Source organism: Dermacentor variabilis, chromosome 11 (genome assembly GCF_050947875.1).
Source record: "Dermacentor variabilis isolate Ectoservices chromosome 11, ASM5094787v1, whole genome shotgun sequence".
Taxonomy (NCBI): Eukaryota; Metazoa; Arthropoda; class Arachnida; order Ixodida; family Ixodidae; genus Dermacentor; species Dermacentor variabilis.
Window position 1 is genome coordinate 60,417,253 of NC_134578.1, and position 25,031 is coordinate 60,442,283.

A 25,031-nucleotide genomic window follows, 5' to 3' on the forward strand; every position below is an offset into this window, starting at 1 on the left:
AAGCCGAAGCCAAGCTTCCCTGATGTATTTTGATCTGCAAAGACGTTTAGATGGTTTCTGCCAGACGCATACCTTCGCCTAAAAATTGCAATCACCATAGAAAATTATTTGAATTAACATATGGGTGTCCAAAGAGAATCTGTAAGGAAATCCACATTTCATAAAATAGCACGCTATCAAGCGGACGTTCAGTCGGCGCTTCAGTGTTAAGGCTACGCATCTACGCTCCGACTGTTGCTTTTTGACCATCACTTAATGGTGAAATTATAAGGTTCCTAGTTTCTGCTGGGAACACACCTCATTCAACCGACCATGAGACACCCTAAATGGCCTAACGACCCTCGCAATTTTTAAAGGTGCGAAAAGCAGTCACCAACCAGAAAACACGACATGCAGAAGCAATCACTATCAATTGTTAAGTACGGCAGGCTTCATGAATGCGCAACGCATAAACAATGCAAACATCGTGGCATCTTTTTCTATCTAATGATCATCATGCATACGTATCAAAATCCTGAGTGCTGTAGCGTAAAGCAATTTGAATGTTTGTATTCCATTCCTGCGAACAGCCATTTGCGATTGGACAAAAATGTTTTCGGTCACCCCCGCTTCGCTTGTCTGACACGCGACGTCAGGAAAACCATCAGAATTTCCCACGTAATGGGACATCCCCGCACTGGTTGTGCGTGGTTAGGTCCAAAGAAGAACCAAAAATTATTTTAATTCTACCTATATTCCCCTATTACCTCTGCACTACTCGTGCAAAATTTTTGGACTGCGCCCTTATCGCCTGTCTCTGCAGCGACAGGACAAACCACAATAGCTCGCGGTGTCAAAGAGACTTGTACACTATAAAGATGCATTAGCATGCCGAAAAGCAAATTTTTTCCAAATAGCCAGAGACTGCCCATTCACAAAGGAATAAAAGACGGTTGCCTACTGATCACTCTGCCGCTGGTTACTCGAAGGTGCCGGGAAGGATGTATTTCTCTGTGTATAGTACAAATTTTTGCATGGCAGCATAACTTTGGCGAGGACTTTCGGCAGGCATGCGACATCGCTCTGCCAGCTCTTCTTTGCTGAGAATATGTTTTAGGTGCAGTTTTACCGTACCATTGCACGCCGCCGCGACATTCGAACAGCCACCACAAGCTACGTGAGGGTTAGCTGACCAATCGCGAACGCCGGCAACACCCTCCCCGACCAGGTTATATACATTCGGACCCATACAAACCACCTCGACTCTCTTGCTAGGGTTTCAGAGAGAATCGTAGCATGGAGATAATCCTGGTATGCGAAAGCTGAGCCCGTGAAGGCAGGCTTCGCAACACCTATTGCATGATTTGCAATCTCTCCTTTGCTCTAATTGTTAAAATGCCCCCTCAGGTGGTCGTTATTGTATCTGAGTTGTTGTCCAACGGAGGACTTTTCAAATCTGAGGATGATTTCATACACTACCCCCATAGCGCAAGGCATGAAAGGCTTGGCATGTTTTTCTTTGAATCATCGCGCTTCATAGCACGTAATGAAAGGACGTATTCTTGTCAACTTGTTGATTTCTGAAAGCAATATTAGAGTACCATGTCAGTTCACCCCCTTCCCTTGGTGATGACTGGTAGGGTGTACAGAAGGCACCACTATTCGTCTAACAGCTTTCTGTTTCCCTTGCGCATTATTGCAGAGTTCTTGCAGCTGCCTCTGACTTTATGGACAATAAAATCAGTAACAGCACGGAAGACGTGCTGAAGAAAACCAGCTTTTATAAGTGTAGTTATCTCGTTGAAGAAACTTGCCTGCAGAATGTGAAGAGACGATTTCCGCCAAGCATATCCTAAAGAAAGTGAGGAAGTTCTTTTAACAATCTTTCAGCATTGAACAGCCTCACAAACGATCCCGCGAATAGGTAAGCCATGCTTAGAGGGAAGCCACAGTGATTAAACGCTAACAATGCTCCTGTTCAGCGATGCTCCTGTTCAGCAAGATGCCACCACCCCCCCCCTTTCCCGGAGAGGTTGTTAACTATTTGTTGTTACTTGCCCTGATAATTGAAGTACGCTCGCTGACACAGCGAGTCGACACGAGTGTTCCTTGTTCATGCTGCTTGCAATAAATTTTTAACCTGTAGAATGTTATGTTACTTGTATGATTGTTTTATGCTGTACATAGGGGGGGGGGGTCTTTATAATATTGCTCTAGTATTAAAAATGCTTAGTATAAAGCGAAGCTCACCCTGAAGTTCCCTATCCCAACCGTGTCCGGTGTATCGTGCCATGTCGAGTCTGCGTAGAGCACACATGAGCTAGATAGACAGCCAGACATTCATCTGATTGCGTTCATTCAGACGCGGTGGCGTCAACGTGCTTACCCGGTAATCAGGTATACTGCATCGTATAAGCCATACTTCTCCGGATTTTGCTGCACATAATCTCTGAAGGATTCCAGGCTCCGAAGAGCAGCGACGTAACTGTCTACACGGTACAGAAAGTGTTCCGTGTATTCCTGGCAACAAAAACGGCAGTTCATTAGGGCTATGTTGCGCTCAAGATACAGACTTGGGAGAAGTATTTACAGAACTTGAATACTTACCTCGAGTACTTCCACTGCGTGAAGCTTGAGTCTTACGCTGGGATTGCTCACTGTCGTGTACCTCACATTCGCCTTCAAAAAAAAATGCGGATTTTCTTAGGAAAATCGAAAGAGGACGAAAAAACGTCGCAAGGAAATGAATGCACCGCACATGGCACGAGGCCTTTTTTTGACTCGAGAAGAAAACAAATGACTTATGAGGTTGGGCTTCGACCAAAACATTGCCTTACCGAATTCAGGGTAATGGTGAGGTACGTCAGCAAAGTGCGAACACTTCTGAATTGGCGTCGAAATGTGCTGTCTACGGCAACCAGTAACTCCACACGCACATTAGTGTCACTTTCATCTGTACACCAAGGGAAAGAAACAAAAAGATTGGGAAGATGGTGAAAGTGTCATTCAGCACGATCTAGCGCCATAAAAAAAGAAAACGAAAAAAAAGAACATACCACGTTTATCGTCGCGTTGGGAAATGTTCAAGGACGTAGCGCCTCCGATGCCATCTATAGAGAGAATTATAATTTTCAATACCTCAATTAGATTTTTCAAAAGCTGTTTCCTACTTCTTTCCCAAATACATCAACACACTTGTAGTTGTACACGTAAGAAATACATATGCTTTTAAAATAGCCCGCAAAAGTGTCTTATCAGCCAAGGGCCTACTCAATTGAATATTACTGAAACAAGTTTCTCACTTTCTGTTTACGTTCAGCCACTATGTTCACGTGCGTGCTCGCCCTAAGGAGCAAAAAAAGAGGGGGGGGGGGGACTCGCTCGCTCACAACATAATCCGAATAAATGTGATCGCTTCCACGTCCCTTTATATTCGTACGATTATATTTTCGTTTTACTTTTCACATATCTATCCTATGGTAAATTGTAGAATGACGAATTATTGAACCTCATGCTCATTTGTGGCGGTGTCGTGACAATATCGCTAACAAGGGAACAAGGGAAGGGAACAGGGCATCCCTTGTTTCCTTCCGTCCTTCCGCGTTTGCGCCAAAGCGATCGTATTTACTGTCTACTCAGCAATGTGAACCGATTAGCCCTGCAAGACGTACTGCTGGATCAAAACATCCTAAGCTATAAAATTTCGACGCATAACTCGATGACTGCGTTTTCATTGCAGTTCTTGATACTTTACGAAGTGATGAGGTGCTTCCTGTCAAGTACTTGCACAAATTCAGTTCCAACACAGGCACCTTACGCATGTTTTCGTATATAGCGCCTGTGTTCTCTGTATATACAACAGCGGTACTTTGTGCACAACACAGTTTGAACTAATTCATGTTTTAAAACTTTATTACAGAACACGGGCAGTACTCTCTTCAACAACTCTATGTCTTCGTTCGATGGTTTCATTCGCTAATTGAGGGGCACTCGAACCTCTTCAGTTTGGTACCCTGTGAAATTACCTGTGGCTTTGTCTAAAGAAATACGTTAAACTTCGTTACAAACTCGGTGTTCTTGAGCTTAGCTAAATTGTGTTTTCTAGAGAAACGTCCCAGCACTGCGCATGAGAATCCAAGCAAATTGCTCGTCGTTCTAGAAAGTAAGAGCTTAGTTTCCATCCTGCAAGATGTATTGGTCTGAAGCACATTTATTCTGGTAAACTTGTCGCTATTTAGCGTTTAGTTTCCTATAAAAACAATTGAAATGACGTTGTGGTCCGTTCCGGGAGCATACTGCATTCACTTTAAAGGCTGCTGCTTAAAAGCCGCGTCAACATCTAATGTACACGCGATTGCTGCAGTCACCTAAAATGTACCAGAGGTCACCGTGCAATGCTCGAATTAAAAAAACGCTCCCACGTAAGTTACACTAACATTTAAAGAAAACTGTAAACATCAATCCTCCCTTGCATACCATTCACGCCGCTTTGAATGAGACCATCACTATTTTCGTAAAGAACGTGGGGAGTACGTCCTTCCACATTTCTCGTCCCTCCTCTCAATGGCCTTATTCGCAGTCCTGGTCCGATAACACCTTCCTGTAAATTGTTCAAATATGCACACATGTCGGACTCGTCAAAAGCGATTTTGTAGAAGTATATCTTTAATGGCGTTCATGGATGAGAGACCTTTGAGCACCCAGAAAAATAAAACGAGTGACTAAAGAGTGGTTTCCTAATTGGCTCACACTTCCCGGGAAATAATAAGACGCTCGATTTGATATGACGCAAGCACAACGGCGCATTGCTTCTGGCCCGTTCAAATAAGTGCCTGCTGATTTCCCTAAAGGACCGTACGATACCTAACACGCCCGAACCTGTGCCCACTTTTGCACCTACTTTCTTGTAGTTTGTGGATATGTTTCAATGCAGGATCACATCTACTGCAGAAGCCTGCTGCGAAGACGAAAAAAATAGGTGCCTACGAAATGGCGGGAGTAATGCAACGGTGGAATAAAATGCAAAATTTATAGGTCTACGTCTAAACACTGCTTTGAAATTATATATATATATATATATATATATATATATATATATATATATATATATATATATATATATATATATATATATATATACTTTCGTGTACACCGTTAAATCAAATACCAGCTACCTTTGCAATGTGTACTTGAAACACGTACTGGCACCCCAGCGCCTAATATTTCCGGCCACATATTTGTCCCCGTCCGCAGCGTTCTACGCCTACTGCTTCTAAGCAAACAACTGAAACTTTGAAGCAAAGTGTTTTTTGCCCACCCTCCTGGAGTTCGCATGAGTGCATTGCGCTATTGGTTAGGCCACTGTATCGGCGGACATACTAGTGGATGTATAAGGGAAGATGATAATGTGTGCCATGTGCAAAGACAAGTGAACCGATTCATTTAACGCCTACGTTCTGATCGACAAAGTAGCGGCAGTAAGCATGCCTGTATTATACTTGATTAAAATATAGGTTGCCACATAAAATCTGGATAATATCAGCACAAAGGTATACTTATATATGCGTCTAACCCACACTCCCATGTTGACATCAGAACGCGACATATTTATTGGTTTCGCTCATTTACTTAATTTTCGTGCCTGTATTATACTTGACAAAAATATAAGTTGCCACATAAAATCTCGATAATATCAGCACAAAGGTATACTTACAATTTAACCTACACTCGCATGTTGACATCAGAACGCGACATATTTATTGGTTTCGTTTATTGGTCGACTTGCTCTTGGCCAATCTCCCACAATGGGTATGCCCCGTTCTGTATTGCAGGCACAGAATTCTTAAACGTTTCTTGATATGTGTCGTACTTTCCTGTACATACTCATGTCGTCACCTCTTCCCTCTGAAAAGCATCACATGTCACCTTCGTCCTTTCGACATCTCTGCGTGTACTTCTCCCACTGTGCATCCACCTCACTCGGCGTTCGCGTTACGGCGGCGGTTGTGACCCGTGCAGCACATAAACGTAATGCTTGTTCGAGAAATGAACGTTACGTTTGTGGTGGACAAACATAAACACTGCTTGTGATTTCGCGTTGCATGCGAGGAAAGTAAATGAAACAGTACGCATAACCGTTGGCTGTAAATCATTTACTTAGCCGCTTCACTTTTCGTACACGCATTCTACCATGTACATTTTATCTTCATTACCTTGAAATATTTTAATTTTGTTCTCGTTTAGGTGAACTTTGGCGCATATACCCAACATGCAATAGTGTCTTATCATGGAGAAAAATTTCCTTTCTAAAGTATCATTCACTTCTGCTTGTGAATTGCTCCAGGAAAATATAATGTTCGAACTGCGAATCCACCCTGTAAATACTTCCTGTAGCAAAAAATGCTTTTTTAAGTGGAAAACAGTTATTGTGTTCCAGGCCCGAAATCAGACGACCTCTTAAGAATACAGCTCATCGAAGCGTGGTATCGTAAAAGCGATAGATGAGTGGCAGCTGTAAAATAAAATAAACGTTAAGGACAGTTTTCTTGAATCGCCGTAAAAAGCCTAAATCAAGAAAGGTACAGACAAATATATTATAAAAGCAATATACAAATAAGATGCACACTACGCTTTGGAAATTACGCAGACGCAATACGCATGTTGGAATCCACGCCACACATAACGTTCGTGAAGCGATTAAAACATGCCTGGACTATATTTTGATTCCATATCTGAAATTGTTTATTTTAATCTAAATAACATGTAATCTGATTTGTTAGATTAGGCACCACACATGTGACGAAGTTAGTCCTACGTACGCCAGCTACATATGTGTGAATATCTTTAGGCATTCTATGCACTTATGTCAGTCTACCAAACACGCATTATCAAGAACTATCCAGAATTTAGCACATGCCCTTTCATCTAAGAATAGGGTAGGGGAAGCATTTAAAAAATGAGGAATCAAAGAACCATTTGTTGTCAGGCGCTATTCGATCAATACGTCTTTGCACGGTAGACATAGCCATTAGGTGACATTTCATGTACGACTTTTATGTCGTGATGTAATGTTTCAATAGGCACCATAAATTGAGGTTTACAGGCACAACCTTGTTGGTGAAAATTCCCTACCACACATACCACCATCCTTTTCTGCGTGACGAACATGTTTGAGCTTCTGATTACTTGTCTCGTTTAGGTCATTGTTACAAAGTTGGTATTCCGTTATGCAAGAATATTGTTTTTTCTCCCGTCATTCTTAGAACAAACGGACCCAAAGGGTGGAATAACTGTCCGGCATACATTGCTGCCAGAGCAAACCACGGTAACTTCACGACTTGTTTCTCTAGTATTTCATAACGCAGCCACTTACACTGTATACCAATATAACCCTTTATTTTATTTATTCTTTTGCCAATTATATGCCTATGCAATTTTAACCAACATTGCATACTGAGAAACATTTAATGAACATTGCTTTATTGCTCCTGCGTTATTTTTCTTTGTACTATTTATTCATGCCCTATATATATATATACTGGCGTCGTTATCCTACTTGTCTTGTGGGAACGATCTCGCCACATCATAATTATCATCTCGTGATGTAAATGCCCCACAATAAGAAATCTAAAAGATGAAAGAATACCACACCACTTCGAGTCCATTTTCTTCAGATACCATAACAGAAGAGAAAGTACGAAGGTCATGGTACAGGTCTTCTTCTAGAATTTCGCCATCATGCTGTATGAAAAACAAAATAGACGACCACAGTCTGTCATCAAACAGTTACCAGTGCGAAAGTTCAGTACAGGAAAAACAACATCAATATAGCAATCCACAGCACATTCAGACATGAAAATACTGAAAGTGATTCTATTGCATCAAGTGCACAAGTGACCACTCAATGAAACTGTGATATTGCTGAATATTCCTACTCGGATATACAGTGCCCGGAAGACAACGGCCGCTTCTGGTCTATAATATTTTTGAAGAGTCCGGCACTTTATTTATGAAAGCATAGAAAGTTTTTTTTTCTGTGCTGTCAGAAGTAGTTTGCATGGGCATTAAAATTCACTAATTGCATAACTTTGGAACCCAACAGTCCTAAGTGTCCCCTGCAAGATAGCTAAGCTTTGAATAGCGAAACTTTCAAATCAAAATGAACAGGAAGTATCAAACGAAAAGGAGCCCTCAGTATCGCATTGAATATATAATATTTTATTGTTTCTAGGAGAGTGAAATATTAGGTTTTCGTTCAACCCATTTGGTGACGAACGAGGCTTATACGTAATTGTTTGAGATGTGTCTAATAGAGTACGTAATTCTAAAGAAAGCATAGGGGCATTGCGTATGCTTTACGAGAAAACTTCAAAATAATAAAACAAAGGGAAATTAAATAAAAAGGTGACTAGCCAATGGCGGGATTGACACCTTGAGCAGCTGCCACTACCTTAAGTGACACTGGCTATCACTCCCAAGGCCAGTTCAATAGTACACCTGCACAAGCATTCAAGAAAGTTTCCGACAGTACTGGCCCCCATAGCTTAATTAGCGGAGCATCGCACGCGGAATGCGGAATATGTAGATATGGCTTCCGCATCTAACGGTCACCTCCTCGTCGAAATTCATTTCTTTTTTTTATTATGTCTACGTGTCAAATAAAACCGCAAATCTTTCCAGTAACCTTTCCTTAGCTTCAGCGTACGTTGGCATTATATTGGAAGTAATCCCAGTGTATTAGTTTACATTAGGTTTACAGTATGGATGGTTTACGGTGAGACCAATGTCTTCCATCTCTTTTGCGCCTTACTTCTCAGTGATAAACAAATTTTTTGTTATTCTGTTGGTAACGCCGGAATTTATTTGAGTGCATAAAAAGGAAGAAAAGCTAAGCACTTGAATTTTGCCCGCAGTAAGAATATTTACTTCTTTACCAATTTAGCGTACTTAAACGAATGAATATTGTTGCATGAGATAGCATGGGATACCGTATCAGATAAGCAACTCTCAATGAAAACATTAATGCGTTAGCATTCTTAGGCTACTTGGCGTACTTTCCCGGGGATATTTATGCATGTATCTGTGGATCTATGTATGTTTGTACCTAACCATATTCCCGCCTACCTTGGTCATTACCTCGCGCTTCGAGCAGTTGTGCTAAGATAACAGGGTTTAAAACCAACTATCAGAGCAGAGAGAGAGAGAGAGAATGAACCTCTTTAATAAGTAAACGCAGCTTCGGAGAGGCGCCCTTATTCCAGAATGCCTTGAGAACGGGCCGTGTCTTGGGCCCTCGCAATCAGCCGTTGGTGATCCTCGAGGTCTGAGCTGACTAAGGCTTTCTCCCAAAACTCATTGGTGTGATAAGGGTTTGGAGGTTTTAGTAGTGCCTGTCTGCAATCGCCTGCTGTATGGCTAAAGCCCTGGTCCTCCGCAACGGAGACAATTGTGTAAGGGCTACGAGAGGATTGCTGGTTGGTTGGGGGAATGAATTAACTTGTATAGCTCGGAGGAATCTCTCCTGCTCTCTTAGTGACTTGTGTGAAAAAGGGCATGTTCTGCTGGTTAGCTTGTAATGCGTTATGTCTTGGTATGAGACTAATGGGTGCATGTGGTCGGACTCGGATTCCTGGGCGTCGGCTTGGCGGGTAAAATCTCGAGTCAGGAGGTTGGTGCCCTCATTGCCAGAAATACCGTGGTGAGCTGAGGCCCCGGATTATCGTGAGTGGTCTTCTTGGCGGATTTTGATTGATGATTTTGAGCTTGTTGGTATAAATTCTGCCACTGGGGAAGCTGCGACAGTCCTGTTTAGAGTCGGTTACCATTAGTTCGACTTCTGCTTGAGAGAATGCGAGGAATATGGCTTCTTCGTCGGGTTGAAACAGATTGTTTATGGGCAGTGAAATGCTACTCCGATTATCTTTGTTCCTGATTACGGTGGCTGCTGTGACTGCGCGTCCGGGGTGAGACGCCGCATTCTTCTAGGCTATAGATGGTTGACTCGGTATTTCTTGTTTACGGCCCGGGCCTCCCTTTGCTGCGAGTGGTACACTGGGTGGATGTTGGGAGGTAAGGGAGGCACGGTGCTGTTTCTCCCGATGGCACAGCTTAAGCTTACAGTCTGAGGCGGTGGATGGCTCAGCGGGGCAGAGAGTCCCAGGCGTTAAAGGATAGACCTCCTCGTTTCCCTGTCCGCCATCCATGTCGCTGGATGTGCCTCGATCAGCTCCTCGGCTACATTGTGCCCTCCAACCATCGGATGTAGTACCAAGCAGGAACAGGCGTTCTGTGGACTTACTTATCAACCGATCCGTCACCTGCTTATAAGCTTTTCTCATATTTGTGTCAATTTTCTTTATTTCCGTCGTGTTGAGTTCTGCGTGCCGAAACGTGTCCGCCAGCCGCATGACTCTTGTCTTGGTTGCTTTTCGCCTGATCATGCGGGCAACATGGGCTGTTGTATTCTGAAGCTTGTTGATTTTTATTGTGTTGGTGTGATCAGAGTGAAAACAAAATATTCTCAGTATCTTCACCCTTTGAGACAGTACGATGGTGTACTGCACATTGATAGTGGGCGAGTCGGGTGCGAGCTTCCTTCGTAGTGAGACTAGGAGTTGGTCCGAGTGTTCCGGGGCGGAGCTGAGGCCACATGACTTGACATAGTTGCTCACCACATGTGCCCCTTCTTGCAAGCAACTCTCCATTGCGGCGCTTGACGCTGTGGACGACCAGGTTGTAACGTCGTCCGCGTATAGGCCATGCTTACGTGCACTCCAAGTTGGTCTGATGCAGACCCGTAATGCGACATTGGAGTCACTGAGTATGGGGCAATGTGTAATTACATGCCGCACTTCAACGAACTTATTTCAAGCCGATATGCGGGACCGGAATGGTACCGCTGTGCGCGAAGAAACTCTTTGGCGCCGACGTGGAGTACTGGGTATGGATGGGTCTCTCGGTCTGTTTTGGTTTCCAACGAACCACTTTGATGCCAAATCGGGTCACTGGGTATGTGTCAGTATGTGTTAGCCATTCTCAATTAACGTATTTGCCGCAAACTGCGGCAACCAGAAATGGGCCGCTCTACAATCACGCAAAAGATCCCCGTAATTTCTCCAATGCCGAACGGAATTCAACAACATCGAAAGGCTTCATAACGATCAGCTATGTGTTGCATTACCAGCCTGTGTAGCAAATGTACTAGGTATCTGATGCTTTTCAACGAAGCGTGGGAACAATTCTCAGCGTTCTCAGGCACAGGCGCGCCACACTTCTCGTCTTGAAGGCCATACGCGGACACCTCGACAATGCCACCATATGGCACGGCGGGTGCAGAAAGAAGCACGACAGAGGAGACTGCTTGCCGAATTGTGTGTTTCTCAGCGTCGCACGCACCGGCGCACCATACACTTCGCAGGCCACAGACAGGGTTCGCGATGGCAGAAAGAGGAATCCAGATGCATTGCACGCCTATACATAACTCGTTTTGGCGGTGACAATACGCATTGTCGGTATATTGGTTCAATGCTAACGCGCTGCCGTAGACACTTGTCGTGAGGAGGGTTCTGCTACAACTTTTTCGTGAATAATTGCCGAACCTCGTGCCAATAGCACTACGATCGCCATAAACTAGTTTAGTTTACCATTCGAGCAATTGTCGAGCTGAACATATTGGGTTGGGTAAATTTTAGTTCAAGTGGTGCCAACTTTAGCGTGGCAATAAAAAGGTATCAAAAACAACAGAGGCCGACCTAGCAATCCTTACAGTAAAAACGCAGGTTACCTTTAAGATTTGTGTGTACATAAGCACATTTAAAAATATATGTTAGAGTATATATTTACATGTATTCTTTTCAACTTCTGTAAGTAATTTTTTTTACAAATTGCCTTTACGCTTTCGAAAGAATATAGTGAATGAGGAGCCTACACGTTGGGACAAATTTTGCATTTTGCACATGTAAGCCTTGTCATGGTCCATTAGCCACCCGCTCTTTATGTGTAGGTGTACCTTGCAGTAATTAATCTGTACGTCTCGCCAGGTATTGCGAAATTCATTCATGCCAGAAGCACCGACAAGCGCGATGACCCGACTTACTTACCTTACCTCTAACTCTTTCTTAGGCTATATTTCGAACATATCTAGATGGTTTTCGTAGAAGACGTTGTTGATAAAAGGCACGTTCACTATGCACCGCGCGAAGTAATTTATTTGTGTTACAGCACTTTTGCTCACCTTCCGCGACATTGCCTACAAAGTATCAAGCGGATTATAATTTGTTCGTACTTTGTTAGGGTGTACTAGACGCGAAACAACAGAAAAAAAGAAGAAGCAACTGAAGCGGAGAGCCTGTCACTCGCCGCGAAGTTTGATTAAAGCGGATATTTCTGATTATTTTTAAAGGTGCCAGTTAGCGCAAATAAGTTTACACACCTACACCTGACATCAAAAAGCGAGTAAATTGCCAAAACGGCTGCGCATTCAAAAACGAAATCAAAGGATTTACTTTCACTGCTGTTCATGGTGGCATACGCATCGGTAATTCGAATGCCGTGCTGGCTACTTTTTAATTACTATGCCTCCATTCTATCACATGTCAACGTGTCTGAGTTTTCCAAGTACACGCATGGTAGAAAGACTTGACTTGCTCATGCAAGAGTTATAGTGCATGTGCAGCAGTCTTTTTCTTCGTAGAAAGATTTTGCTTTCTTGTGGCGAGCAGCAAGAGTCTCCGACGAACGGGGTAGAAGTGCCAGTCTCGAACCGAGGGGCGCGTTGGGAGGCGGCCTTGCTCAGCCATGATCTCGCTGATCAACTGTAGGTCGTCCGGCACGCCGAGGAAGCCGCCCGACTCCAAGGACTCGAGGCCGTCACCTAGGCTGGTGCGCTTATGGCCCCACCCCGCCTAAATCGGCGGACATTGACAATAAAGTTTTCACTCACACTCTTGCACTCTCGATAATATAGTGTCCCGTTAGGCTGTCGTGAATCTTAGCGTAAGTGAGCGAGACTTGATTATATGCCAGCTGTGCGGGCAGCATAGGGCATTACGTGTTTCTCCACATATAAATAGTCTTCTGTATTATCAAAACTCGTTAGCAAGCCAGCTTCCGGGTGCTCAGAAAACAACGGGCACTTCGTACTACTCAGACACCCTCTTCAGGCTCGGAGCCATATTTTGCACATGAGAGACAACTTGCAGCCACTTTTTCTTACAATCGCGGCGTGACTTTCTGCGTACCCTCTATTTTTCAGCAAGTATAAGGATAACAGATGAGCGGTACGCGGAAGAACATAGTCATGTGTGTCATCGATCAAACTTTCATGCATCACGTGACATTAGGATCGCACTGACCCGGCCTCAAGACGCATGGACGTTACATTCATCTTGACCAGTTTAGCCTGAAGCAAGTGAAACGGCAAAAGTCTTCGCGAGCATGGACAGTATGTACAGCGCAGCAAATGTGTCGCTTAGAAAGTTAGGCTTTTACGCGTGTGCTTCCTTGATATGACGAATCGCAGTTCTTATGACCTGAGCGTGACTTTCTCTGAGCGACGTATCTGTCTTGCATATTGCCAGTCACGGGAAAAAAATGCCATTTCAATAACCCCCCAATGAAATTGACGCGAACGTTACAGCCTCCTCGTTTCTTTCGGTGGCGTTGAAAAAACATTTCTTGTCACGTGATGCAAAAAAAAGAGAAGTTTAGACATAAGATCGCATGGCTATCTGCAGCCCGATACCCTCACTCTGCCATAGTTTCATTAGTTAAAACTCTCTCTGAAAAAAGAATGAATAAGAAAAATTTCAAGCCGGCAGTGAAAATAGAAGGCCTCAAGTCGTTCCGTATCTGCACATCCCTGCTCACAAAGTCAAGAATAGGGCTAACAGGTAGAATTTACCTATTGTTTGCCTGGCACAAAAGAAACTTGCGTGATTGTTTGCTCACTTTCGCAACTGCGGAAGCATTTTTTGGGTGAAAGTGCGCCAGGCAATAAGGTGTCTTTGCCATTGGCGCTATCTACGAATTCCGTTCACAGGGAGTACGCCATGTTTTGCCCAAACACGTTACTGTGTTATAGACAGAGACAGTGAACACGAGCTTGCTGAACGTTTGTTCATGCACTGCGTTTTGATCACGTATGATCCAAGTCGTTCTAACATCTGTAAAATTGGTCAACCTAAGAGGCATAGGCACGTGAATTCAAAGGAGCATACAGCACCAAATGCAAAGCAGACATTTGAATTAGCCGTGTTCCCGCCGCTCTGGACAACATTAAGCTCATGGGATCAATCTTATGGGACAATAAGCACGGGCTTTGGGAAATTCGTTTAGGCTGTTATTCTGCATAATTTTGGGGCCGAAATGTGTTTGCCCGCGTGGAACCTTGCATTAAAATAAAGTATAATTTCTGCTCCGATGTAACTGAGCCACGAGTGACTCCGTCCTGTCCAGAGCTTTCTTACCATCAATTCATGTATTTTCATGTCAGCTAGAAGGCCGTCGTAAACTGTTATCATGGCGTCTCATAAGCAGCAGAAAATTCAGACTTTCAGAGAATAAAATGCCTTCAGCCATCAGTACACTCATCATCATCGTGTAAAAATTGCAGGATGGATGTTTGTATCGGTGATCTTTATTTACCCATGTGTTTTCTATGCATACAGACTTCCTAATGTTACCATACCATCACACCTACAAATGTTGTACCGCATTTAGCTGCAGCTTCTTTTCCTCCTCCGCACCTACTATATTACTATACCATACAATCACAAGGGTTACAACTAAATAAAAGCCAAAAAGAACATAAGATACGCCCGCTTGCTTTGTCATCCCCACCGTTCTTTTTAGAGCGCAGCTCTTTGGCGTCCGTTCCTGGGTTTCGCGTCGTCGTCGGCGTTGTCGTCGGCCTCGTAACCAGCTCCGCCCCCCTTTCATCCCCCCAGCGCTAGCAGCGACCGACTGATACCGCTGGATGCCGCTGACGCCGCTAGAGAGTCCAGATAACGTGACTGCATAGAACACCGTCGCCGCCATGCAGAAAGAGGAGGAAAGGGTCCCCCCCCCTGTTCTTGTGTGGCGGATAGGGTGCTCTTCAGTTGACGACGCGCCGGTTATTTCACGTAGGCCCCGGCACGTCGACGAATACGTGACCACCTTCCCACGGCTAGACCTGGTTCTTAGCGCTGCGGAAGCGAGGGTATCATATTGTTTGTGTCGGCATCGGCGGCGTTGTCCCTGAAACCAACTCCGCAGCTGGGGTTGACTCACTATCGGCGTCAGCGGCATCAGTCAGTCGCTGCTATCTCTTCCCTCCTCCCTTTATCGTGTTGTCCGCTTGCTGCGCGCGCTTCTGCCCCCATCGTTTGCCGCTGGGTGTACACGCCGCCCCCCTCCCCCCTCTTCCTGCGAGTCTCCGGTTGTCAAAGCGCCGGCTCGAACTTAATTCCTTTCTTCGCTCCTCCTCCAATGCAACCCCTGTGCGGTGGCAATCAGAGAGCCAGATCGGTGGCGGCGGATCTGTATATGTGCACCGCCCGAGCCGAAATTGCCGCTGCCGTTCGCCGTGTGCGGTGGCAATCAGAGAGCCAGATCGGTGGCGGCGGATCTGTATATGTGCACCGCCCGAGCCGAAATTGCCGCTGCCGTTCGCCACTGCGAAATTATCTGCCAGTTCTTTCTGAGCCATGAGCGAGACGACCGATGGAAGTCCTCCGTCTGCTGCTGCTGCTGCTGCTGCTAAACGAGCTGCCAGAGCAGAGGCCCAGCGCCGTCGCCGTCAGAATCCAGAGGTGCGTGCCGCCGAAGCAGAAGCTTACCGTCGCCGCCGTCGAGATGATCCAAGAGTACGGGAAATATAAAAAAAACATTCTGTGATAGCGCATACATGTGTTGCTCGATTTCTTTGCCTCAATCTATCGAAAAGGTGAAACAGCTTATTTGCTGCGCTCAAATTTCGCATTAGGAAGTAACGTAATCGTCGGTAATTTTTTAGTCTCTTGAAAGGTTCTCAGAAAATCGATGAGTCCACATCTAGCCCTCCTCCTCGAATACAGTGCATCAGGTACCAACGACGTGGTTTTCATTACGAAGTGCGGCACTGGCCACCTCCGCATACGGATGAGAGCGCTTATTTCTTCCAGAGGCGCAAACACTGGTTGCTGTTCGTAGCAAGCTGGGTGCCATTGTGCAACTTCACCTTTTAACCGGCGCTTAAGCAGAGGGCTGAATACAGAGTAACACCAAGCATGCTGAACTCCCTTAATCTGGGGCCATACTCACCGAAAAAATTGTGTTGTGCTAGAAAAATAATTTTGTAAGGGCAAGTGCACGGCTATCGGAATGTCGGACGCTTTGCGAATTTTGTTCCAGTATTTTCTGATATTCATCGGGAAAGCAATGACCAATGAAAGATTGAGTACAGAGAATGACAGAACTTGAAATTCTCAAAAGCTATTTTTTAAAACGACCAAAGGCGCATTCGCATTGATTCTTTACTAGTAGAAGTGTAGATGTGTTGAGATTGTGAAGTGAGCAATCATTATGCTCTAGATTGTGTTCCGAATACTGTTTTATTCTATCCACGTGTCTTTGTAGAGAAAAATTAAACTTGTGGAATCATTGATATTTGAAAAGTCATAGCATAGAATAACGTCCTGAACTTACATAACTGTGCTTCATGATGCGATCTTCGTAAGTCCTGAGGAGAAAGTTCTTGCTTAAAACAGAACTCTTTTCAAGAGTCAATGTAAGATCTTCGTTAATTCTCAGCACCTTAGTTCCATTGTCGCTCCGACTTTCTAATAACTTTGGAAATACCACGCTTTCTCGCCCAGTAACTGAAAAGAAAATATAGCGAAGAGTAAGGCTATACCAAACCAGAAGGATTAGGCAGATTAGCATATTAGCGGTCACCAGATACTCAATAAGAGTGTTAGTTATTTTAACTCTTCTCTACCTAAAGCAGACCATATGCAAATAAGGCCAACGAGAAAAATTCAGCGGCATAATACACTACAAATTTTGTGTGGAATCTGTACGCACTCATACAAAATCATTACCGCTTATGTACTTACTCATACCAAATTACCGGATGCTGAATTGAGTGTGACTGATAATTTTTATTGATAGGGGCTAAAAAGGAGACATAGAATGAAAATATACCTGTATAAGTGGAATATATGTTGGACAAGCGCGTACTTATTTACAGTTCTGCTGGCGCGCGCCGTAACATAGGCATCTTATAATGGGTTTGTGATATCACATGATGATATACAAAATATAGTGAAACCGTTTATTTGCTTATTAGCTTTGCTTTTATAAGACCGATGTTTCATCAAAATTAATGCCTTCGTTAAGGGAGGTCAACACCTAGGCACTCGAACGGCGCGAAAATGCGAGGATATGGCAGAGGATGCTTCAATCCTTAAAGTAATCAACAAAGTAAGCTAAATGACATATTGACGATTTAAAGCGCAGTGCACAATTTATACTCACGTGTGGCACAATCTGTTTCACGGGGATGCAGAAAAATGTGAAGTAATATTTGTAATACAATCGTCATGCTCCGTTGTATAGACAGAAACATGGGCATCATTTCAGTGCCAGCGGTACATCGAAGTAGCGAGGTGATCTCTAAGCGGGCTTGTCATCTAGGGGCACATGCGATTTCATAGAGATTTAAGAGCACTGAAATGTTTCGCCGTATTCGTACATCGGGCCCTTTAAATGGTGCTGAACTGCACTTTTCGCATACGTATTGGGTATTCAACTGTGTCTGCGTACAAAATATGCCTCCCCACGTACGTCACGAACAGCAGAGGGCACATTTGTGCTTGACGCACGCGGTGGGTCGAAACAACTTACAGCAGGCCTTCTGCCGAAGTGTCATTTAGGTGTTTCCCCGAAATATCAGAAAATTTGTAAACTTCCTCACGCGCGTCTTTAGTTGCGTGTTTCACTTGTATCTTACGATGGCGCTGTAGCCACGTTTCCTTCTTTTGTTTTGAAACTATGTGTGTCAGGCCACCAGTATGACCGCTGCCTTCCACGGCTATGAAGAGAAATTCTTGCTTCATTGGCGCATTCAGAAATTCAAAATTCTTGCTTCATTGGCGTAACTCCGCAGAAAGCAGACACGTTAACCAGCCGATCTGCAGGCATACAGTATAGGTGGACAGCACGCTCGCCTGCAAGAAGCTGTAACTGCTGGAGTTCGACGACGAGCACCACTCGGTCGCGCGCCCTTTGCATCAGCGCCTTTGCGTCGGCGGGAAGGGCTAAACTTGTCACCACCGACCACGAAAAGGGACAAACGAAACTGAGAAAACTGTTTGCCATTAAAGCAAATATTCGATTGCGTAACCCGTACTCCCACCATGCTTATTAGATGTTCTTCCTCCGAACAAGGATCTCGGGAAAAAGAAGAAAGGAAAGGCGTGTCAGTGAGATTCCTTGCGTCCGTGAGCAACATATATTTGCGCGTTGGAGCTGGGATGGTAGGTGACCGGCGGGGAGTAGTGTATCGTCCGCTTCTCTTATTGAACTCTGACCTCTCGTAAGGGTGAAAGTGTTTTGGTTCACTTAATGTCGATCACATATTTCTTTCTACGACGGGAAAATGAAAACTACCAATCGCTGTTACTTCCTGGATATATTCGAAATTTCTTGGCGCATTCTTGTCTCACTACAACGTCAGTAAGTCAAATGCTGGCGAAAGGCTATGGGATATGTCAAAAAAGCGAAGAATTCAATGAGTTGGTGTAGCTGCTCGTGTATCCTACAGTGCACCAGCACACGAATCCTAACTACGTCACAGGTAGTGACAACTCAATGTGATGGTTTGGATAACGAAACCTTGAACTCAGTAGAGCAAAAGAGCACGTATAAAGCATTTCATGTAGTCAAACTTTATCATACCATATTTCATTCGTAACTAGAAAACAAAGCAACCGCTTGCTTTGCTTTTTTATCGTTGGGGATGATCCTATAAGCTTATGAATGTTAGATTTATTGGTCATTTCTGAAGATTTCACTACTTCAGTAAAGCTGAGCTGACAATGATCTTATCGCGACGATGAGCAAGTTTACATTGTGCAGTGCCTAAAGTATCACAAGGGCTGGCACCAGCGTACATAAGTTTGCCAGTTACGCGGTGTTTTAATATTCCTTTCATATAAGGAAGGTATAATAAGCACTGTTTTTTAATCTCAGACGCGTCTTTCCTGTAGCCCAGCAGTTCTACAACTGTTCTATCCATGTTCTTTCCCCTCGTTACTCATTCCGCTTACTCTAAAGCTGCTGGCCTGAACTGCGTGTCGCGCCTTTGAGCAGAGCACTACGAAGAACAGGGGAAAGCTACTTATTCGCTCACGAAAGCATAATGAAATTAACATTTTTTTGAAATATGTGACTGTAGGGCAAACAATTTAGCATTGATAGCCAGAAATTGCAAGCGCAGACTTTTTGGATGGTGTTGACGTTATATTTTCGCAAACACCTTACGCACATTAACACCTTTCAGCGCCAAAATGTTCAATTTATTGCATTTTAAAGGCGTATCTATATCATTGGTTGCGGATTTTGCTGGCGGTTGGTGACCCTTGCGACGTGGCTGACAGGCAGCCGTTGCAGGTATCTGGCTTTATCTGAGTGAAGAACGGTGATTGGGGGGCTCCGGAATAGTGACTTAGGGCACTTGCCACCGAATGCCCTGGCACTACAGAGCTCACCTGATTAAATTCCTGGTTAAGTGCAAACGTTCAATAGTTAATCACCGAACACGAAAGAGGTCGTTAGGTTGTATTGCGATGTGTTTTTTTCAATTTCAGAGGTGGAGGCTTTCCCCTGGCGCACCTTGCGTATTTCTGCGTCGCCGCACACGCTGAGGGTATCACGTTTATATAAATAATGTTTTTTTACATATATATATATACACGTCTATATGTGTTACCTGTAAGTGCCAGTTACTGTATATCGCAACATAGGGTTAAAGTATCAATAAGTGGTTGAAAAATTAGTAAGCGAGTAAGTCAATGAATGAATGAATGATTGGCGACGTGGCCACGCCTGTACGAAAGTATGGGCATACCTTACATGAGAACACGTAGTTGTGTCGCTGTGATTTGCGCGGTAAAGGCCCAGGTATAAGCTGGAAAGAACTTCGGGTCTCTTGGGTGACGAACGGAATGCAAAAACGGCCTCAGCGGTACCTGGGCGATAATGACCGAGCACGAAGTCATGGTGATCATCATTGTCGCTAAAGCCATGGTGTCATCATTGTAGCTAACACCACGGTGACATCAAAAGTGCGCCTGGAGTGTCCATGTAATTGCTATCACAATAAAAAGTGTTGGCAGTTTCGCCCCAAAGTGTGCAGTATTGGCTGCGATAGGAAGGTTTATCACTGCGCTTCAACACCGAACGGTGCGCTGTGTTCTAACTCTACGCCAGCACGGCATATTGGCGGGACGCAGTAGCAAGGCAATTCTTACTGGTGAAAACGAATAGCGCCCTGGCAGATATCTGGCGCCACACAAAGTGGGCGCGATCAAGAGCGTCGCTAGAGGTATTGCAGGAAACGCACGCAGGCGAGTCGTGCATGCAGCACCAGAGGGACAGCCGACGGTGCCGATCGCGTGAATGGGCCTCTAACGGGCGTGTAATTTGCTGTTCTCGCAATAATAAACCTTTGTGTATCTGGTGCATGCAATTAAAAAACCAAATGTCAACATAAATTAAACCCTTCTCATCACCTTTAGGACATACGATGCCTTGTTGAATAACACCTGACCAAGTAATTCGCAGCTAGAACTCATCGTAAAATTCTGCACTTTCCCAGTGTAAAGAAGCAGGTACAAGAAATCTTATTCAGGATTGTGTGCCATTTGTAGTGCGCAAACGTACCACAGTTGATGCTGGCTTCCGATTGTCATATTCTGTTTTCGTACAACCTATGACCTCTTGGGATAAAAAAGATTGGCAGCCTGTATCAGAGACGCCAATGCAAATTATGCGAAACTTCTCGCATGTGCTGCAGAATGTATATGGACACTAGCGTACAGGACGGACGTACGCCAGTTGCATTTATCCGCACATTAGAATGATTACATGCCTAAATTATATTACAGCTCGTGGTGGCTCTTACAATCTAATTCTTCAATCTTGCTGGCGCCATCCGTGCATTAGAATGATTACATGCCTAAATTATATTACAGCTCGTGGTGGCTCTTACAATCTAATTCTTCAATCTTGATGGCGCCCTATTCGTAGCAGCCCGTTTGATTTGTAAAGAGTCTTTGGGCACTAGCGTAAAAATCATGTGGATACCACGTGCTGTGGCAATCGATGCAAGCGAATCACTCTCTGCTCTTTGTTTTGAGTGGCAATAATTAGCCGCAACGTTGACAGCGAATGTTTAATTTCTTCAGCGTTTAGTGCGTGTTAAACGTTACCCTGCGTACACCACTGCTGTTTGGCGGCGCAGTGCACGGAACTCACAGCGAGACGTCCTTGCTTGAGCCTTCAGTTTTGCGCCGTTGTTGATAAAACCTCCGAGAAGGTTAGCGTTGGCATTTCCTCACACGGTACCTCACATCGGGGTAGAAATGATAAACTTCAATTGAATTAGGGGGCTGTGCACGCCAAAACATTAGTCAGATTATCAGGCATGCCGTGGTGGGCGAACGCGCGACAACGACCGACGACATAGCCACAAAGCTACTGCAGCTTGCACAGAAGCGTTGATCTTACGTGCGGCCGCTTCCGTTGTGCCGCCTAGACCTTATGGCGCTTTAACGTGGCTTTGTGTCTGCACGCCCTGCATCAGTTACCCGCCTAGCAACATTGCACGGTGTTTACTCTTCAGAAATAGTAGAAGCGTGCCGTAATATACATCAAACGTAATGTTATCCAATTGCGCGCAAATGCTGTCCTGTCTAGTAGCAGCATTTCGTCGCCACCTTACGTCTCGTTTTCTCGCTCCTGCTTTTCGCCATGAATGAAAATGTGCGAGATTGCGTCGGTTCTACCCATTCTCTGCCTATTCTCCCTACCTCCTGTCTAACGTTCTAGCAGCCTCCCCTCTCCACTGTTGCACGTTAATACAAAGTTAAGCGCTGTAGCTCTTGGAGTGCTTCTGCGAGGGTCACGGATTATAACAGCCGTCAATAGGATGTTGAAGGGACACCCACGGGACTTCAAAGGGCACTGTGGCACACGGGATGGAACGGTACAAAGAAGCTTCTCGCGTCGCCTTTCCTGTCTGGCACACTCCTATCTTGTATATTCAGGCTCTGAACTAACTAACGACAGCGGCAGCGGTGGCGGTGACAGCAACAGCAGCAGCAGCTCAAAAGTCTAAGGAAGAGGTAAAGAATTCAAAGCTTTCCTTTAACACGGTCCCGGGTACTGGTGGCGTCAGAGACAGCGCTTTGCTACTCAAAGCGGCCGCATTCGCAGATGTTGGGGTCCTTGCGCTTGGCTCAATCTCTCGCGCTAGGGCTACAGATGAAGACAGGCACATTATACCATGCTCGGGGATCTCGGATATCCCTCTGTCGTGCTGCTCGAGACTCGTCGCATCATTCTATAGGCGCCAAGTGTCAAACGAAGGGAGGCCATAGCCGAACACGCGCGAAATTTCTGTATGAAGTTGTACATTTCATGGCTCCATAAATGCCGATGAGCACAAGTTTGAGTTTTATCAGGTATATTTACTATGGCGTAGCGAGTTCTCTCAAACGCGGCCATTCCTGTTCGGATGGAAAAAGACGCTGCTGATGTAAGCCCCTTTGAACGCCGCGCGAGAGGCTAAATTTAGCTCCAATTTGTGTCGTGCCTCGCGTGACAACGGTACTACAAAAGTAATCGCCCCTTTTCTATATAAACGTTACCGAAGTCAAGGGCATGACAGCTATTTACGCACTACAAAGCTTACATGCTGAACTTCTGATGCCGCTAGTACGTATCCTACGGTATAATCTTGCAGTCGTGATTTCGCCCTATTTGTGGTCAAAGGTGATGGGCGCGAATTCGCATCCATCTCACTCGAAACAAATGCCATCATTCTAGTGGCCTGTCTCCTCCCGCCATTGAAACGCAGGGGCGCCATAAGCGAGAAAGCGTGAAATTTCTGCGTGAAATTGCACGCCTGTGTGCCTTATAACTCAAGATTTAGCCAAGGCTCGAGTTTGATAGATTATGACTACTATGGCTGCTATAGCTCTCTTAAGCCCGCCCACTGCCGATCAGATTTACAAATTAACTGAATAGGTATGCCTCTCTGAACTGTAAGCGAGACGCTAAATTTAACTCTCGTTGAGTCAAGTCTTGCGCGGCGACAGAGCCATCTGCGCACCCGACCGATATATGATCGAGCAATCTTTTCTTTTTTTTTCACACACTACGATAGAAAAGCAAGGTGCGTGGACAGCAGGGTTGCAAACACGGAGGCCATATTAGCAGAGCATGTTTTCATTGCACGCAGTTTTAGCAAGTGCCTCTTACGACCGACTTTTGAGCCATTTCCTGTCAATTATTCGGGAGGGCAATCTTAAAGCAGATAGCACAGTTTAACAAAAAGAGCAAGTCCCTACATACCTTACTGTTCCAGATGCAATAAAATTTGCAATACACGACGACTATATTTCAGTGGCTAAATAGAAATACTATATTGAGAGGCAAGGCTAATCGACAGTTTTTAACCAAGCTATCCGTAGTTTTATTAGCAGTTTTTAACCAAGCTCTAATATTCTAAACAGGCCAAGTGCCATGAGACTTCCTCGGTCTAAATGCGCACAACAATTGCAGTGCTACCACGCTTTGAATATTTCTACACATTTGGACGTTCCACGATGCATTCTGCAATATGATATTCTATGCGTTCACGAAACGCAGATGTACGTGCGATTTAGTATTCAATTTTATTTTCCGAAATTCATCAGGAGAAATGCTGGAAGAGTTGGATGTACGCTACATTTTTCCATTTTAAATTAAAAGCAACGCGTGTATCCAGCAATAATTGTTCTTGGGGCAAAATGGAGGAGCGCTAAAACTAGACCTATTGATAACGACTGCAGCAGTCTGCCGTCAGACATGACGTGCGTTTGTCGGACACGCTAAGTTCAAGTGCTCTCACTGCAGCTCTCGAAAAGAAGACGAAACATTATATGCCCTTCGAACAGAGTAGGGGCTGACCTCGGGCACAGAAGCGTCAGGCGACCTGTAGCTGTGCACATAAGGTCAGGTTAGATAGATATGTTAGCACGTTCACCAGTTTGAATAGATGATGTTAGGCGGAACAGGACAATGACAGCTTCACACCGATCATCTGTCGCCGTCCCACACCGTGCCAATGCTTGCATGCCGCGACCCCGGGTCACTATACTCCAGAACGTTTAAAGCGAATAACGTTACTTGGTTTTTTCGCCGGTTTTCTTTGTCTTTAGTCGCCTGTAAGGAGGAAGATGCCGGCTTCATAATAATGGTAGATTAGTGAAAATTAATGCACAGATTAATACACGAAATTTAATACATAGCGGCCTGTGTATGAATAAACCGTTGCTAGTAGCGCCGGTCCTTGTCCACTTTGTTCTTCTGTGTCCATGTACTAATTGGCGCCCAACTGCCATAATTATAATCCAAGGCCAACTAGCTCAGCAGTCAGTCTTCCTGAAAGAAGACTACGTAAAGGATGCGCTTGGCTCGCACTGCGGGTTGAGCTCGTTGCCGAACGCGGACTACTGAAGCTCTTTAAGACGGTCGTGCAGTCTTCCCATGCCAGAGATGTCGAGGTTATGGACGCTGTTGTCTGCGCAAGTACGCAGTGGAACAAGAAACGCTGCCTAAACATACGTCGCCGCAAGAGATATGTGTGTTCAAGTTCACCATTCCTTGAGCACAGCGAAAAGCTTTCCTGCAATGTTTAGCTATTTGCTTATATTCACCATATTCACCCCCATCATTGATAGTTTTTGTACAAACTTTAGCTTGAAATACGTTTTTTTTTTATTTTGGTGACAAGTCACAGAACTAGCTGTTTATTGGGCGAACCT

General features: G+C 44.7%; 1 protein-coding gene across 2 annotated transcripts in view; it reads right to left on the reverse strand.

The window, feature by feature from the left end:
- LOC142564775 (venom metalloproteinase BumaMPs1-like) overlaps positions 1-17,685 on the reverse strand; it is a 33,188-nt gene extending 15,503 nt beyond the window's left edge. Inside the window, exons 1-9 of one of the 2 annotated variants that reach the window (XM_075675929.1) lie at positions 17,476-17,685; positions 16,645-16,817; positions 7,630-7,719; positions 4,456-4,579; positions 3,036-3,089; positions 2,817-2,932; positions 2,587-2,658; positions 2,366-2,499; positions 2,230-2,279 (exon numbers count right to left, since the gene is read on the reverse strand). In XM_075675929.1, the coding sequence (XP_075532044.1) occupies positions 2,230-2,279; positions 2,366-2,499; positions 2,587-2,658; positions 2,817-2,932; positions 3,036-3,089; positions 4,456-4,579; positions 7,630-7,719; positions 16,645-16,817; positions 17,476-17,575 (913 nt within the window). In that variant the 5' untranslated portion in view covers positions 17,576-17,685. The remainder of the gene's footprint in view (positions 1-2,229; positions 2,280-2,365; positions 2,500-2,586; positions 2,659-2,816; positions 2,933-3,035; positions 3,090-4,455; positions 4,580-7,629; positions 7,720-16,644; positions 16,818-17,475) is intronic. The other variant, XM_075675928.1, reaches the window with a different exon arrangement.
- Between the last annotated feature and the right edge of the window lie 7,346 nt (positions 17,686-25,031).